This window comes from Hippocampus zosterae, chromosome 10, assembly GCF_025434085.1.
Source record: "Hippocampus zosterae strain Florida chromosome 10, ASM2543408v3, whole genome shotgun sequence".
In the NCBI taxonomy this organism is placed as follows: Eukaryota; Metazoa; Chordata; class Actinopteri; order Syngnathiformes; family Syngnathidae; genus Hippocampus; species Hippocampus zosterae.
The window spans coordinates 9,649,206-9,666,688 of record NC_067460.1 but is presented as its reverse complement, the minus strand read 5'-3'; the positions used below and the strand labels follow the sequence as shown (position 1 = coordinate 9,666,688).

The 17,483-nt window shown below is 40.0% G+C and overlaps 2 protein-coding genes and 1 long non-coding RNA gene across 5 annotated transcripts in view; 1 reads left to right on the top strand and 2 right to left on the bottom strand.

Moving 5' to 3' along the window:
* Window positions 1–2,098, bottom strand: part of LOC127608750 (uncharacterized) — a 59,361-nt gene extending 57,263 nt beyond the window's left edge. Inside the window, exon 1 of the long non-coding RNA XR_007964319.1 lies at window positions 1,936–2,098. This is a non-coding gene — a long non-coding RNA (uncharacterized LOC127608750). The remainder of the gene's footprint in view (window positions 1–1,935) is intronic.
* LOC127608740 (V-set and transmembrane domain-containing protein 5) overlaps window positions 1–10,407 on the top strand; it is a 68,574-nt gene extending 58,167 nt beyond the window's left edge. Inside the window, exons 1-4 of one of the 3 annotated variants that reach the window (XM_052078075.1) lie at window positions 831–1,322; window positions 4,819–5,145; window positions 6,722–6,865; window positions 8,211–10,407. In XM_052078075.1, coding sequence (XP_051934035.1) covers window positions 1,241–1,322; window positions 4,819–5,145; window positions 6,722–6,865; window positions 8,211–8,242 — 585 coding nt within the window. In that variant the 5' untranslated portion in view covers window positions 831–1,240 and the 3' untranslated portion in view covers window positions 8,243–10,407. Of the gene's footprint in view, window positions 1–830; window positions 1,323–4,818; window positions 5,146–6,721; window positions 6,866–8,210 lie in introns of those variants that run through there. The other 2 variants (XM_052078077.1, XM_052078078.1) reach the window with 2 other exon arrangements.
* med17 (mediator complex subunit 17) lies at window positions 10,294–17,326 on the bottom strand. Its single transcript, XM_052078038.1, has 13 exons — window positions 17,169–17,326; window positions 16,243–16,487; window positions 15,999–16,162; window positions 15,463–15,682; window positions 15,249–15,385; window positions 14,863–14,944; window positions 14,605–14,757; window positions 13,969–14,099; window positions 13,487–13,671; window positions 12,492–12,629; window positions 12,218–12,335; window positions 11,311–11,470; window positions 10,294–10,683 (listed from the first exon to the last, which is right to left on the bottom strand). Exons 2-13 carry the CDS (start codon window positions 16,475–16,477, stop codon window positions 10,475–10,477), a joined length of 1,932 nt encoding a protein of 643 aa, XP_051933998.1. The 5' UTR covers window positions 16,478–16,487; window positions 17,169–17,326; the 3' UTR covers window positions 10,294–10,474.
* Window positions 17,327–17,483: the final 157 nt, after the last annotated feature.

The window sequence follows — 17,483 nt, the reverse complement described above, 5'->3', positions numbered from 1 at the left end:
TTACAAGAAAGGTATTTTTTTCCACTGCTGACTCAAATATTTATACGTGACGTCATACTCCACTTCGTATGAAGCATTTGCTGTGCTGATTTTTCTTTTTCAAATCGGTACAACATGTTTAATCATGAACTAAGTGGCAAACGATTTATTTTTTATTTCTATGACATTCTTATCTAACACTATTACGTGCACAAACTGATGACCTTCAGTGCAATACCTTCATCGTAATGCTAAATCTGGATTGACACGGAGAGATATTGATTGAACGATGTAACAATAAACACTAGTTGCATATTGCGGTTTGCTGTGGTTGCTGTTTCTCACGTAAATGTACACATTTCATATTTGCACAACTGTATACAGCGCTGCTTGAAAGTATCTGAGCCCTCTGAGCAGGAAAGATGTTTAATTGTCATTTTTATTTTTGAAATGTCAAATAAATGTTTCACTTCCTTTTTTTTCTGGCGTTTAAGTAATATCCTTCCGAAGGTGTTAATAGTGTCACATAACAAATCATTCAGCGGGTCTTGAAAGATTAGTCAAAACAGCTGCTAGTAGCTATGGGGAACTGCTTTGAAAATGGCTACCAGTGAATGAGTTAAGCTGGATGGCGACGACATTGAATACATGCTCAAACGTCTTGCCACAGTCAAGCAAACTTCCATGCGTAGGCCGGTTGCTCATGTGTCTCTGTTTGTCCGTCTGTCCGTCCATCTGCCCCTCTCTCTCTCTCTCTCTCTCTCTCTCTCTCTCTCTCTCTCTCTCTCTCTCTCTCTCTCTCCTCTCTCTCTCTCTCTTTCAAGTGAAGCAAGTAAGTGAGTGTATAAACACACATACTTCCTGTTTGGCACGTTCTACCAGGTGTGTCACACAATGAGGGGGAGCAAGGGGTTTTCAACTTATGTTGGCGGTTCTTGTGGCCCCAGCGTCCGTGTTTTACTTACTTACTGAACTCTGTAAAGCAGAAGGCCCGATGTCATTTGGTCTTCTTCTTTCTTGAGCAATGTGTGAGTGTGGGGACATATTTACTCAGTGATCTCCGGCTCAACCTGTCTGATCAGTGCATGCTGGCCGTGCAGGTATGAACACACACTCAGCAAGTGCCTGAGAGGAGGCACCAGGAAGACTCTGAGAAAATGCCGGGATCACTACTTGGCAACGACTAAAAAACCAAAAGAGAACATCAAGTGGCTTAAAGGAAATTCTTCTTGCTGCTCTTCAACCAACCGATGGCTCTGAGATGCTAATGTTGTACTACAGGCTCTGGGATATCCACGACGTTGCTGTGCTCTTTTGCTTCATGTTGTACATGTGTCACCGAGGTAAGCACTCAACGTATGTTCAACGATATATGAGCTGTTTTCTGCTGAGGGCTACAGAAAAAGAAAACAAAGAAATGAAACGATCTATCTCAGTTTGATGTTCTTGGTGACAGACCTTAAAGTTATTGGATATAGGCTCTTGTAACGTTCAAATTTATTTACAATTCTAAATGAATTAAAATATGTACAAATTGTCATTCCACTACTTTTTACCTTTACACTTATTTAAAAAATTTTTTATAAAAAATATACAATTTAATCCTCATAAAATTACAACTTTAATTTGGAAAATATGTAATTGTATTCTTGTAAAATGACACTTTTTTTCACAAAATTATTTGAATTTTGTCTTGTGAGATTACTACATTAATGTAAAAAACACCCACTTTATTCTTATTTTAAAAAAGCAGAATTTATTCTTGTAAAAATGATTACCGTACTTTTCCCGAAAATACAGTATACTATTTCCCCCCCAAAATATATAACCTTAATAAATACAGTATGTTCTAGTCATTTGTCTCCACATAACATAAGATCATCTTTAATACTATGCAATGAACAAGCTCACATGTGGCAAGCCTCCACACTTGAACTCATCTTACTAACTGTGTACCTGTTGTGGTGCCCCATGTTTTGGTTAGCGGACTTTGAATTGCCTTTTAAATATTCACCTATGAATGACAGAAGCCTATGAACTAAGAGAGTTACAGTTAACCTGCTTTTTGTTCCCGAGTGAGGAAAAAGGAAAGGGGAAGCACGCTAACCGAGTGATTAGCACGTCTGCTCCACAATTTAGGGTTCAAATCCGGAGTCAGGCTTGTGTAGAGTTTGTGAGTGACTATTAATCTGATTCAAATCTTGTAATCAACCTGGCCATTGCATATTATTCCACTTCTTTGTTAAAAAAAACAAAACAACAACTCTTTGGTTGTTTTCTCAATATGCTTCGGATCATGTCCATCTGTACTGTGAAGTGCCGTCCAAGGAGTTCCGAAGCATTTGCCTGAATTTGAGCAAAGGCTTCAGATGTTGTTCTGCTGCTTTTGTCAGCAGTTTATATCATCAATACAGTCAATACAAAGGAACCAGTTCCCTTGGCAGCCATATAGTACATACCAACTCCATGACACCCGCAACATCATGCTTCACTGAGGAAGTGGTACTTTTGTTGTCATTGCCAATTTTGTATCTTTAATTTATGTGAAACATTTGGAATGTAGCAGTGACCTCTTTACTTTTATGACCAAATTATCATAATTGAAACTTCCTTCTGAGGAGTAGGACATAATTTCAACAAAGTCATCAACAAAGGTAGCGATGACAGAGATGGTGTAAAAAAATGCTGTTTACTTTTTTTTTTAGAATCTTAATCACACTAGTTAAGTGGTTCTTAACCTGGGTTCGATCGAACCCTAGGGGTTCGGTCAATCGGTGGCTCAACTGAGGCTATGCCATGGAGGTTAAGACACACCCGACCAGCTTGGCCATCACTGGCTCCAGATTACATTACCACATTACCGGTACATTGCTTGTTCAATCAGTGCAGCGGGAAATTTAGTTCACTCAGTAGTCAACGTGTGACTGTCGTGATAGTAAGTCGTATGATTTTTTAAGAACGTTTTAATACATGCTAACTATGTTGAGCAAAAAAAAAAAAAAGAAAGTGGTCGGACAAATATGTACAACATGGATTCACATGCATCACAGACTATGATGGGACTCAGCGTCCTGTCTGCATGATTTGTCATGCCAAGTTGAGCAACTCTAGTCTCGTACCGGCAAATCTAAAGGAACACTTCTTGAAAATGCATGGAGATTCATTCCGTGCACAATTAAAAACACTAATACTTATGTCTTGAAACTGTATTTCCTTTTTTCTGTTTTTAATAAATGCCTTTTTTATCTCTTGAATTTGTAAAAAAAAAATCATATTTTTATTTTTCACTCATGAAGGGTTCGATGAATGTGCATACGAACTGGTTGGTTTCGGGACCTCTAACAAGGTTAAGAACCACCGCACTAGTTGAATCATAGATCTACCTTTGCCAATCCTTTTTTGTTTTGTTTTTACATAATCAAGTGTACTTCTATTTAAATGCAGTGTGACTACATTTGCTTCCAGTGTAATATGTTGTAGTGAGTATGTTGTATGTAATGTTTCGATCCACGTCACTGAGACTGTTTAATCGATGAGCAATGGCACACCTTGCGCCTTTTCTCCTCCGCCCCAACCCACAGCGTCTTGGCATTCTTGGATGAAATCCCTTCTCCATGCCCCACTGAGCAAACAGTAGAACCAGAAGGTCCACTGAAACACTTTTGGACAACCTTGATGAGGGGTTGGTGTATCCCAAACACACATGGCTAAAATGTGTGCCCCTCAGCGTGTTGGGCAGGTTTTAGAGTCTCTGACAGCAGACTGCCATTTGAAATAGCACATTGTTGCTAAGTGCCAGAGGTTTTTGCGGCTCAAGTTGAGGCAGACGTGGTAACGTTCTGATCATTTGCTCTCCCCACAAGTTCAAACATTTTTTCTGTGAAGTATTTACATGAATTTATTTTCACATTTTTAACTTCCCTTCATCATACATTACACAAAAAAACACAATGAAAGTACAGGTGGTCAATGTTAAATTAAACAGTTGACACAGTGGTAAAACAAACCAACATCTAGATGTCAACTGATGAGGCAAGGCGAGAGACTGGTTGCATACTAGGTTTGGTTTAACCATATGCACGAATGTAGAAATAAGCTTTGAAATGGAGATGTATTTTTAAAAATAGTTTATTTCTAGGTTTTCAAATTTTAAAAGCAACAGTATACAAAAGTATGCTATCATACATGGTAAACGTTGAGATTTGAAAAACAAAAAAATACCCATTAACTCCGAGCCGAGATGAGGGGGAGAGGAGATGTGGCAGTAAAACAGGCCAAAATCCAGATTTCAATGGGTGAGGTTAGGCGAGAGATGAGTGGAATACTACATTTCGCTTAACCAGATGTGAGAATATAAAAATAAGTCTTCAGAGAAGATTTAAACATTTTACAGATGTGGCAGTTTTAATTACTGTACAGATCCATGCACATCAAATCCAGTAGACACTTAAACAGCTTCTTCCCTCTAGCCATTAACTCCTTAAACAGTCACTGACATAGTCACTCTTCTTGCACCACAAAATGGTACTACAAAACTACTGGTTACTCTAAAATGGTTCAATGATTTTGTTGTTTACGATGATACTAGTGCAGCGTGTTATACCGGAGACAAATTCCTTGTGTGTTCTACATACTTGGCCAATAAAGATGATTCTGATTCTTCTGATTCTGATTCTGATTACAAAACATGCACTCCAGGAAATGTATGTGTAAAGTTTTTATGATGTCAAAGCTTTTGGAGCTGAAAGCGACCCAAAATTAGGAAGTGGTAACTACCTTGAAATTTTGCTCACAGGAAAAACTTTGAGAACTAACATGCTTTCTTTGTCTCCTTCCAAGCCGAGGCCATCACTATCCAGTCCCCCCAGAGCAGCCTAACCCAGTCTGTGCAGGAGGACGTGTTCTTCTCCATGAACGTGACCTGCAATGGTACCCCCACCATCCAGTGGACCTTCATGTCCAGCTCAGTGAGCCGCGCCATTGGGATCTGGCAGCCAGGCGCCTTCATCAATATCACTGCCGACTATAGCAGCCGCGTGGAGGCGCACGACAACGGCTCCATGGTCCTGTCGGATCTGCAGCTGCAGGACACCGGCTACTACGTGGTGACCATCACCGACAAGACAGGCGACAGCAATCATGCCGGATTTGTCCTGAAAGTCAACGGTGAGTGAAAGGAGACCTGTTATGCGTTTTTTTTCCACTGCCATATTTAAAACATGTTCCGTGTGTTGCAACACGTGTGCCTTGTGGAAAGCCATTTTGAATATTTCTGCAATATTCTTGAAGTCTACTCAAGATTCAGGTCCTAGTACACGCTGGTGGAGCAGCTGACGGCCTTCAGGACTATGACAGTTTGGTTTAGTCAGTGTGATTACAAAACATTCAGGCTTCTGTAAGAAGGCAAAGAAATGTCAGGAAAAATCTACTTGAACGGCTGAACTTCATTTGGGGTTCTGGAAAAATAACATTGGTCAATTCCAAATTGTAATCACTGATGGTGTTGTGTCCCTAAATATATGTTTGATGCTGATTTAAAAAATGCCATTACTTTTTTTCTAGCACATATGTTTTTTTGTTTGTTTTTTCAGTTTGACCTGTAAGAGCTTGCGCAACATGACTTTACCATGCATTGTAATTGACAGCTGTGATGTTTCGGGGAAAATTACGCCTCTTGCTGAACCAAACCCGTAACTCGGTAATATTAGTGAATGTGTTGTGTTACAAATTACTGTATCTTCTTCTTATTATTATTATGAAAACTCGTGAAAAAAATCATAGGCAGATTCAGCATCAGTACAAAAAATAATTGGCAAAAAGGTACTTGCATTTCTGATTTTAAAAAATTATAAAAATGAATCGGTGTTAAAATAAAAAAAATCTGCTTATTGTTCTTAAGATATTTTTTTAGTCTCATACAGTAGGCTAGGCATGTGGTTATTAGTATTATTATTATGAAAACGCATGAAAAAGTCATGGGCAGATTTTGCATCAGCACAAAAAATAATTGGCAAAAATGTACTTTTGCATTTCTGATTTTAAAAAAAATGTAAAAATTAATCAGGATTAAAAATTTAAAAATCAGCTTATTATGCTTAGACATATTTTTTTAGTCTCAGAGTAGGCTAGCATGTGGTTCTACACTTTTTTTCAATAACGTATGCCTGGTAAATATTTGTTTAGATTTAGCTCCTAACCAGTGCATGTTTGAACTGGAATTCCATTTGTAGTAGTATTTCTGGAACTAGAGGTATTTGCAAATAAAAAAAATGGAATGAATGAATAAAACGATAAATAAATATTATAAAAATAAAGTCTCCCGCTTTGGGATCATAGTACAGATCTGCTCCCCAAAAGAAATAATTAACTTTTACCAAGCGTCAACACAGAATTATTTCACTAAAGTGGGTGTTTTTGCATTCAGTGAGACCTTTTAGTGAGATACTCGGGGTTGTGCTTCACTGAGGATTGATCAAGCTCTTTTAGGCCTGGATGCTACTTTTTAAAATAGATTTGAAAATCTCACTTAACTGCTGAAGTGCTTTCATGTACTCCCAGGGGTACCTGTGCCCCCATTTGAGAACTACTGGCTGAGGAGTCTGATAAAATAAAGGCAAATGTACCATGAAGCAATATGATGGACTGTTTATATTTATCTACTTCATATAGAGTTGTTAACTTATGAAACAGACATGACGGATGTGCAAAAAACACGAACAGCTTTCTCCGTCGTCCTCCCCAGAGGTTCTTTACGAGGACCTGCAGTACCTGTCGGTGTCAGCCTTGGCGCTGGGCTGCTTGGCAGCCATCCTCATGCTGGCCATATGGCTCTTGGACAAAGCCTACACCAAGATTGTAGCGTGGCGACGGAGGCAGGAGATGCCAGGTGGGACTCTATTTCGTGGCTAACTCCAGAAAAAAAACATCTTTTTAGTTTGAACTAGAATGCGGGATTGCACTGGGGTCAAAGGAAGAATTCTCAACTGCGCCTTTTGGTCCTGTAAATTGTAAATCCCTAATGTGACAAACGTTGTATGTTAAAGAAGATGGTGGTGGTGTCCTAAAAGTATTTGCCAACTGCCAACATGCAGGATGAAAAGAAACGGAAGAAGAAGGATGAAGAAATCATCAAAGTATTATTCATGGTAACACACGTGTGACGTTTGTTTTTAGTTTGTCGCTCCATTAAGGATTTACTGTATGTAGCACCAAAAGGCTCAATAACCGATCAGGATTTTACCTTTGGTCACAATGCGATGCAGGAGTGTAATTACGGTAAACCACTTTAAACTCAGAAGGGAGACTTTTACATACTTCGAAGTGGAAATTTCTAATCCAACCAGAACTGGTTTGCTGCTGTCAACACAATTTGGTGCCAGTCCAAGCTTTAGTTTTACAAGCTTCACCTGAGTATAAGTCACAGAACCAGCCAAACTATGAAAAAAAAGTGTTTTTAACAGATTTCTCGAGACCCACAGAATATTGTGCTCTATGAATTGTAGAATATACTGTAAATAATAAATAAAATAATAGCAATAATAAATAATATATACCGCATATAAATAAATCTATCAAGAGAAAAAAACTGACTCTGTTCTTTCTCCAGAGAATAAAATTTGATTTTCTGTTTTTTAGTACCGGTAATCCTAAATTGGTTTCACAAAATGTCACAAAAATCTGACAAAACAAACATATCAAGCAAAACAGTGACTTTGTTGCTAACATTTTTTTGTGACAGCTTTAGCATCCTAACAGTAGTTTCATTAAAAAAATAAAAATAATTTACAAGTGGTTTTTCATTGGAAAAGAATAAGGTATTGTCATATAGATAAATTCAGTGCATTTGTTGAAATGAGTTGAGTTGAGTTCACTACCACAATACTGTACAGCCCTCATTATCTCGAGTTAGGGCTCGGAAGTCCATTCCAAAAATCACACTGACAACAACTCCCTACCTCAAGGCACTGTCGTACTGGAAACATTGGCATAAGTATAGTAACACAGTATTTGCACAGTCTTTGATTTCCTGTCGCCACTGCCTTCAACTCGTTTACTCAGATTGCTACAGACACAATCTGTTGTGTGGCAGGCCATAATTAGGACTGTCTGGCTGTGAAAGCGCGTTATCTATTGTGCGACACTTCGAGTGTGTTTTTGAGTACAAAGGTTGCTGAGATTCTCAAGTGACTCTGTGACTGACAAATGACTCTGCCCTTCTTTTCTTGTTGCAGCAAATGACGCAACGGAGCTGCAGCCTCTTTGAGACGTTTGCCCAGATTACTTTTTCCACATGGAATAGGAAGGACCGTCTTTTTTTTTTCTTCAACGCAATGGCTTTGGTGTATGAAAACTGAGACTGAGGCGCATGATTGTTCTTTCTTTTATTTTTTTTTATACGTGTTCATCACTGTAAATATATTTATTGCCAGAGCATAAGTGATTGTTTGGAGTAACTGCCTGCTCACTAGGTCACTTGTGTCTTCCCCTTGCACACAACATTGGTCCTGTGACATCAACAGAGCCCAAACAACAGAGGCTCTCAAACCTTGTGGGGCTCGGGATCCCATACAAGAAATACAATTCTCAAATTACCAAATAATAAACATCACAAACCATGGATACATATTTAAAAATCTAAATGGCATAGGAATTAAAACAAAAATGGCGGCGGGAGGGGGGGGGGGTCAAGTCTTGGTATCTTTTTATATACCGTAGTAGTCAAGTATTAAGTATTGTAGTCAAGGTTTAACAAGGGAAGAAAGTTGTATTTTAATGAGAGAATAACATTTCCGGAGAAATTGCATGTGAATGCTCAAGAGCTGAGAAATGTGAAATTCTGTTACATGAATTGTTGAAAATGAGATTTTAATTTGGAATGGTCGGAATTGGCCAAGAAATGTGAGAAGGTAAATCTGTAGAATAGGTCTAGATTGGGGAATTTCATTTAAAAAATGTGGGAACTGATCAAATAGTTCCCCAGATGTTCTGAATGACCACAACAGTTTGAAATTGGAAAAGCTACGTAAAATATCTATTCACATGGGGATTTTATTGTCCAAATTTGGAGCAGGAAAATATGTAAAACAGTTGCTAAATTTGGGATTTTTACTGGGAAAAGTGTGTGATTTGGGAAAAGTGGGAATTGTGGAAGGTGGAAGATAGTTCTCAAGATGTTCTAAATGTGTTGAGCCCTTTGAATATGAAATGGCAAAGATGGTGAGGCTTATTTTGTTCATTGTCTTAATTTTGTTTAAATTGGGCAATTTTACTGTGAAAACAAAGAGAATTTCGGGAAGAAGGGAAATTTGAGAATGTGGAAATGGAAGTCGTGATGTTTGAACGGCATGAGAAATGTAGAAGCAGAACAGAGTTAAAAAACAGTGGGGAGAGCAGTCATTTAAAATATGTAACTTTTGGGGTAGAGTGAAATGCGTGATTGTTCTTCTGCATTCACAAAGGTGAATTTCTGAAATACAACTTTATTCTGGTAAAATAATGCCTTTCATTCTCGAATACTGATATATTATTGAAAAATACACTTATATTAAAAAAAAGAAATTACAAAAGGATTGTATGCTAAAGATATATATCTTGTTTCACTGAAAATTTGAACTATTCTGGAAAAATCCAACTTTTATCTAAAAAAATAAGACCTTATTCTCGAAAATACAGCTGTATTTTCAAAATTAAATATTCACGAAAAATACACTTATCGTCTCGAGAAATAAAACTATTCTCAGAAAATCCACTTGTCCCCTCCAAAAAAAAGGACTGTATTCTTAAAACAAATATATTTAATAAAAAACATACACCTTCACTACACAATCAAAACATACTTTAATTTTCTACAAAAATAGGAATGTGTACTCAAAAAAGGCAACTTTATTTCAAAAATATTATTCTGAAAGTTTTTTCCTTATTTTGGAGGAAATAGTCTTGAAAAATTAAACAAATCTTACTATACTTGAAAAATACCTATTGTCTCATAAAATTAGATTCGATTCTTGGAAAATATACCTTATTATCTAGAAAGACTATTCTGAAAAATATAGCTTGTATATTTTTTTCTTTTAAATGATCATTTCTGTTGTTGTAAAACCCCCTGAGTTTACTCATGCAGGGGCGCCAAATTTAAGTCAGAATAATATCAGCTTTGAAATGAACCAAAGGCTTAAGTACGGAGAAGTCATTGGTTTAGATATGCACTTTTAAATTTTTAAATAATTCAACATAATTTACCGGACCGCCACTTCTGCCCCACAGATCCCAAGTTTGAGAACCACTGCATTCGAAGGGCACAGAGGAACACAAGCAGACTTTTGGCTCTTTATTCTCTCTGAAGGTCAACAGTGTACAAATGTGAGCAGGCAGCCAACACAAGTCTTGTAAATATCCTCCTTGGAAGAATAAAAGGGAAAGGGGCCTGGATTATTTATTGGTTTATTGTAACATGACTATACGGCGAAAATGCTGGTCCATCTGGAGAGGCTTGCGTTTAAGGGCAAGGAGTAAGGGCAGCCATGAGGAGCTCCATCTTGTAGACGAAGTTGCGTCCCTCCATCTTATTCCAGTGGACCTCCTTGTACGGACCCCGGAGGTGGCTCCACTTGCCGTCCTGGATGACCTCGCTCTTGGGCAGCTCCTTAGTCTGGCTGCGTGGGAACTGCACCAAAACCCTGCACCCGCTCTCGGGACCATTACGCACTGCGGGGAGGACGAAAAGGAACACCAGGACTTCAGTTTTATTGATCACGTAAATCAAGGCCCGCGGGCCAAATCTGGCCGGCCACATCATTTTATGGCCCGCGGAAGCAAGTCAAACATGTCAACTTCCATGATGCTTTCTAAAATTGTCATATGTAATAAATTAGAGATATTCAAAGCATTTTCTTGTTACCAAACCCCTCATGATAGTAACTTAAACAAGAGTTGAATCAACAGTTATTCTTGACTTCTTCAAATGGTTTCAGTCATAATGGCCCTTCAAGGGAAATGCTAACTAAAACGTGGCCCGTGACAAAAATGAGTTTGACACCCCTGATACATTACATTTGGGAAATTTGCAAATATTCCAATTTGGAAAAAATTCCATGGAAATTAATAGGAATAAGAAGTCAATGGAGATTCATAGGAAATGGGAATTGAGGGGATCACATTTTGCTTTAGTCCCCACCCATCAATAATCTTGCGGCATCTTGACAATGCCCCACTTGTGAGGCGGATGGCAAAGGAGAAGTGATCACGAACATAGATTGAGAGAGATTTGTCTACTTGAGAGTGAGAGAGGCCTTCCGAGTAAGTTGAAAGTCTTGAGATGCTGGCGCGTCTCACCTGAGATGGCGTACTCTCCGTTGGGGGAGGCCACGGTGATGGCCGAGGCGTTCCCGATGCTCTCCACTGGGCCAAGGCCAACGTGGTTGCTGAAGCTCAACACGTGCCAACCCATCACTTTGGCCAGCTGCTGCACCGCGTGCACCTGGTGCTGGGACATCTGCCACAAGGACGAGCCGGGGACGTCCAAAATCCCGGCAAGGGACATTCGATGGGTTGGTTTTGAGTATTTTAGCAAAACAAACCGTCTCGCCTGCTGGTTAACGCAGACCGAGAGCGTGCTATCCATTGCAGCGTCAAAATTGACCATGTTTTCGCAATTGCTCTCTCTACCTGGGTAGCATGACACTCAAAGATTTGTCTAACTTGCGGTACACTCGGAGCGATCGTCACCCGGAAGTATGTCTGACATCATACTGAAAAAGAAAGTAGGACCCAATCGATGAATTGGCTGTCCAATTTCATCTGCTGCAATTAGCCAAATCTGCAAAAATGTGCCCGTTTTTTGGGTGATTGTTTTTCTGTATTAACAGATTACACCATAAAAATACGATAGTGACATTCAAACGAACAAGGGAAAAAAAGGCAAACAATCTGCCCATTTGTCCGTTTTTCTTTCAAGTATAAAGTTCAAACAAATATGAAACGACAAAGTATTGTAAAACACTCAAATGTTCTGCCTGTAATTCACATCTTTAGAGGTGCAAAGATGAATTAAATGAACCAGTCGACAACTAATTGATCATCACATTAATTGGTAACTGTTGTGACAATCCATTAATCGTTTCCCTACTCGAAATCCTGGGACTTCCAGCCTTCCTTCCTAAACCTTCTCCGATCTCTGTAGTCCTCCAGCTTCCAGTTTGAGAACTACTGATTTTGATCTTGGTGGGCGCATGAGCCATACCTGTGAGAGGAGGAAGTCCTGCAGCTCCTGCTCCTGATGCGACAGAGTGACGACGCGTCCGTCTCGGTGCACCACTCGGATCTGCTCCACGCCAATGTTGAGCTGCAGTTGGATGGACCTGAACGATAAACACACAGAACTGTAGTCCATTCGAGCAGTTGTATCTCAACATTCATTGGGCCAGGGCCCATATATTTTACACTTCAAACTATTCTCACGGCACGCCAGCCAGCTGCGTCAAAAAGGTCCTTTGTGCCTTCCTTCCGCCACTTACTTGCAGATTTGCTCGTAGCTCTGAGAGGTGATCAGCACTTTGACGCTGGACTCGTACACGTCGTTAATGTTGGACCAGTGGGCTTGAATTTGAGGATCTTCGATGCGGCTGGCCAGGCTGTCAATAGTGCGTGCGGTCCTGACAAATGCACCACAGTTGCGTACTTAGCAATGCAGGCCCAGAATTGTATTAAAACCGAGCATCTCAAACGACAGGAGTTTGAGACCAGAAGCATGAATAAAGAAGCTTTTCCCAAACCAAAAAAAGTATGATTAAAGTAATAATGTCCTGTTGTTGAGAATAGGGCATAATGTTGCTGAGAATGACGACATTGTTTCAGGGGGAAAAAATCTCTCTCCCTCACTCTCTCTCTCTATATAAATTTACAAATTCACTTGTTACAGTATTACTTTCTTCCCTCGTTAAAGTTTAACTTTCAATCACGATTAACGTCATAAGAGCTAAAAACAAGAATTTGTTTTCAGAACATTGTGAGTTCTTTTTGGGGGGAGGGCGGGGGGGACAGACACCCTTTTCATTCCTATGGCATTTCGGGCTCCACATTGTCGTTATGTTGAATTGACGTAAGGGTCCTGGGAAATATTTTCAAAATACTTATTGTCATAATATATCAGTGCAGCTGCTCCAGTCACTATGGATAAAAAACGGAAATGTGTACTGAGCAAATATTGCGCAGGACCTCTATTGTCTATCTGCAAACTGCGACAGATACAGATGTATTTCACATAGTTTCACTTTGTACCCATTGCCACGTTCACTCTTCACAGCTGGCTTGGCTGACATCAAATTTCAAACCTCAGATTCACTCCGGATGACAACTCGGGAAGTGTCATTATATCGAATCATACAACGGAAAGGGGAAGTCCGTATGTATGTATGGTAACGTGGAAAATTTGATCATTTCTCTCCTGATCCACTAATGTGCCACTGAGACAAGCGGTTAGAAATGCCTGATGCAGTAGAAGCCGTCTTACCGGCTCCGTAGGAAGATGTGCTTGGCCTGTTTGATAATCTTCTCCAGGAGACCCTCTCTCTGCTGCAAGCCGCTGATCTCGGCCTTGTCGTAGGCCAGCGGTCCGGCCAGACGTAGGCGCTTGTGGGCGAATGGGGCGGTGGCAGGATGTGGCATCACAATGGAACTCAGCTGCTGCTTGTGGAACTGCGACATGGACAAAGGAAAAGAGAGAGGCTCCATAAAGCAAGTGTGCATAAAAAGGTCTGGGTGATTATGGAGGGAGGAAAAAAAACCCCAAACAATTATTACGATGATTTTGACAGATAAAGAAATCCCAATTAATTGAAATCACGATTAATAAACACAATTATCCATTGATTTCATAACTTATGATTTCAATTACCGGTACTACAATTCATCTTCAAATACAACTTGAAAGAACACCAAGAAAATAAATGACCAATTATTATCACAACTTAAAATAAACTTTAAAAGTTTTACCTCTCGCATCATCTGATGCAGGTTATGTTCCAGAACATAAAGATGGTCATCTGGTTTGGATTTCTCCGGAGACGCCCGATAGTTCCGTTTCTCTGTTGTCGAGTGGCACAATGAGATGGACAGTTGCAGACCTGCGGAGGCACAAATGGGATTAATGAGCACTGCGACGCCATGTAGAAAAAGACAAATTGCTTGCTGTCACAAGCTGGGCCCAACTGGTCAGGATTTTTAGAGACTAATGACAATTTCCATATTTGGTAGCGTAAAATTCTGATAATTGATTCATCAGGCAATGAATTAAAAAATATACCTGTATATTATGAATAAAATAGCTTTGTTTTTGATCAACAGTAACGATATGAATTCCAGGCAGCACATTCGATGAGTCTGTTTTACGATACTCTGTCCTTTAATATTTATTTAACTTTACAACAAAGAAAATTCGGCTATTTTTCTTTTTGGGGGAGACGTTTGAATGCCATGATCTTTTTCGTTTATGTGTTAATGTGTTTAGAAAAAATAAAGTCAAAATTAAAAAAAAAAACAACGCTATTTTTTGCAGAGTTTAAAATAGGGAATAATTATGACTCTATTGTGGTTAAATGTTCGGGCCCTAGTCACAGGCATTCCGAGGACCTGGGAAGGGCTGAGAGATTATCTGATTCTTCACGACAATGTGAGGGATCTGGGACTTGATCTGGACCGCTTCCCTCGACAGCTGCGCAAAGATCTCCTTGCAGAGCAGAACGTTCTGCGCCGCCTCCAGCTTCACGTGCCACGGCTGCGAACCTGGCAATGTGACACATTATTAAGTGGAGATTTTTTTTTTAATCGGGGATAGCTTCATCCTAGACACAAAAGAGATTGCTTAATTATTGTGCATTGATGCCACACCTCCTTTGGTTTTTGCTTGTCTCCTGAACAAGTTGACTGTGCCGAGATCACCGATGTCTGGAGCTTGTTTCTGGATGGAAACCTGCAGACATTCCCAGAGGTAACTATATTCATCACTTAGTGTTTCTTCATACAAATCAGTGTTTGCAGGGGAATGTTGCATTGAAGTAGGCAATATGACTAGCACCAAAACGACAAGTCTCGCTGCAAAGGCCAAACCAACCCAAGTACAACACACTAAGAACTTTGAAAATTGGAAGATGACTTCCAGAGAAACTGAGTTGGTTTGTCACAAAATGGAGCCAATTGAGACTTGAAGCGTGATATGTAGACCACCAAAATTCTGAAACATTTTACTGACGAAAGCATGTATCTCACTCCTTTACCTTTATATAGGCAGATCCCTCAAGATCACTTGGGATCTGTACATCTAGGGGACAGTAGTCCTCCGGGATTTTTTTGTCCAGATCGATATCAGTGTTCTTGATCACCTCGAATGAGCCGTGATGAGGAAAAAGGGAGCCTGCATGGATAATGACACCATCTAGCTTTGACAGACTCGGGTTGACAACACAACCACTTCCTAAAGGTTTCAATCACCTGCACTCCGGTAGCTGAGATCTCCCAGGATCTTGTCACCGACTTTGCGCAGCTTCCACTGCGAGCGCAGCCGCAGCAGCTCCGCATTGAAATCTCGCTGCCTCCGGTTCTCCTGGTTCTCGGCGACCGATTTATTGAGCTTCTCTGCACCCTTCAGGAGGAGCTGTGCAGCTGTGGCCAGGGATTTTTTTTTGCTCATCAGTTGGAACACCTGAGGGGTCTGAACCAGAACATGAAGATGAGGAAATTGAACTAAAATACATTTTGAAAGAAAAAATTAAGGCTAATATCTGTTACTAAAAAGGGTTATGACACTGCAACACAGATGCTATTCATCAGTTCATCGATCGCATTACGCATTGCTTGTGAGCCTTACGTTAAACTGACTTTTACTATGTGGTTGTTTTATTTCTTCAGGGCAAAATAAAACACAAATCTCGCGATTTCTGAAAAAGTTAATAGAAGGAATGGACATATAATCCAGAGACATGTACTGCATTGTGAATCAGTCAGTCTGCACAACAATTTCACTTGACCTTGCTCATGGATGGATCTTGAGAAACTGGGTCAAGCGCCATGTACTTCTTCTCCTTCACCACACAAAGCACATCATAGAGGACACACATTTCGGTCAGGGCACTGCGCAAGTTGTTACGCACGGAGTCCCAAGGCCACAGGGACGGCTGGAATTTCACTGTTCCTGTGTGAAAGAAAAAAAAACGGTACAAAAGAAAATCACTCATTGGGCATTCACAAAACACACACTTGTCCTTGTGATACCTTCTTCTTCCTCCGGATCCTGTTTACACCACTCGCGATCGCGGGATTCACCATCAGCTCCCTCCTCCTCAGAGTCAGATCCTTGGCTGAAGTCAATCCGCTGTGCTAATTTAGCCAAGTTCTGGGACATGGACAGGGGCGGCACATACGTCTCGGTTCCATCCAGGGCCACCTCCTGCACCTGCTTCTCACAGGAAGACTCGATACTGACCCTCACACCCGGACCACTGGCCATGATGACAGGGCTGACATGTGGACAGCAAGAGAACGATAGCATCATATGACTTCTGCAAGGTGAAAATATGAAGTGTTTGTAAAGTCCAGGTTTGTGCTCTACTGTCCTTTCTGATCCCTATTCCCGGGTTGCTGCAGCAAATAATAACCATCTCACATCTGTAAGTGTCCTCTACAACATCTGCAAGACATTCTTCGCCACATCTTTAAATCTCCTCTTTGGTCCTTCTCTTTGCCTCCTTACCGGAGGCTCCATTTCTTTGCATATGTCCAAACCATCTCTATATGTCCAGTCTTACATATCACTTTTCATTTTGCTTCGTGCTCTTCTGTCATAGATCACTCCTGACATTTTCATTTGACCGCTCTATTTGAATGATGTTTATACATACATACAACACATACATACAGCACATTCGACAATAAAGTTGTATTCAATTCAATTTACTCCTTTAATTTATAAGCAATACTTCCTCACACTGCGTTTTGAAGAATGTTCTATCGGTTGCTAGGAAATTCTCTTGTAATATGTGATTCGGTACTACCGATGCGCAAATATATATGTACAGTTTTAGCTGTGCCTTGTCTCCCCAATGGGATAGCGTTTGCTATGCTAACCACGGCGAATGTAGCTGGCTCACCCAAACGAAAACCTTGCCGTCAATCATATATTTGATTTGATCATTTCTTACCTCTGCTTTTAAGCAAGTGAATGCAAAGATAATTCCTTTGATTTGTTATTTTATTTCCGTCGTTACAAACCTATTCTGCGCACGATTCATTCTGCGCACGACTAGAAACTCTTCTTCGTCCACCACATGGAGGATGCCAACCTTCCTCGGGGAAATAGCGCTTCTTGAGGCGCTAAGTGCTTCTTACTGCAGTAGTTAGAATATTGGATACATTTATCCAATATATAAATATATATCCATGATCTAAAATAATTGCATTAAATCATTTATAATCACAATACATCTGAAATAATAATACAATGCATCTAAATAATG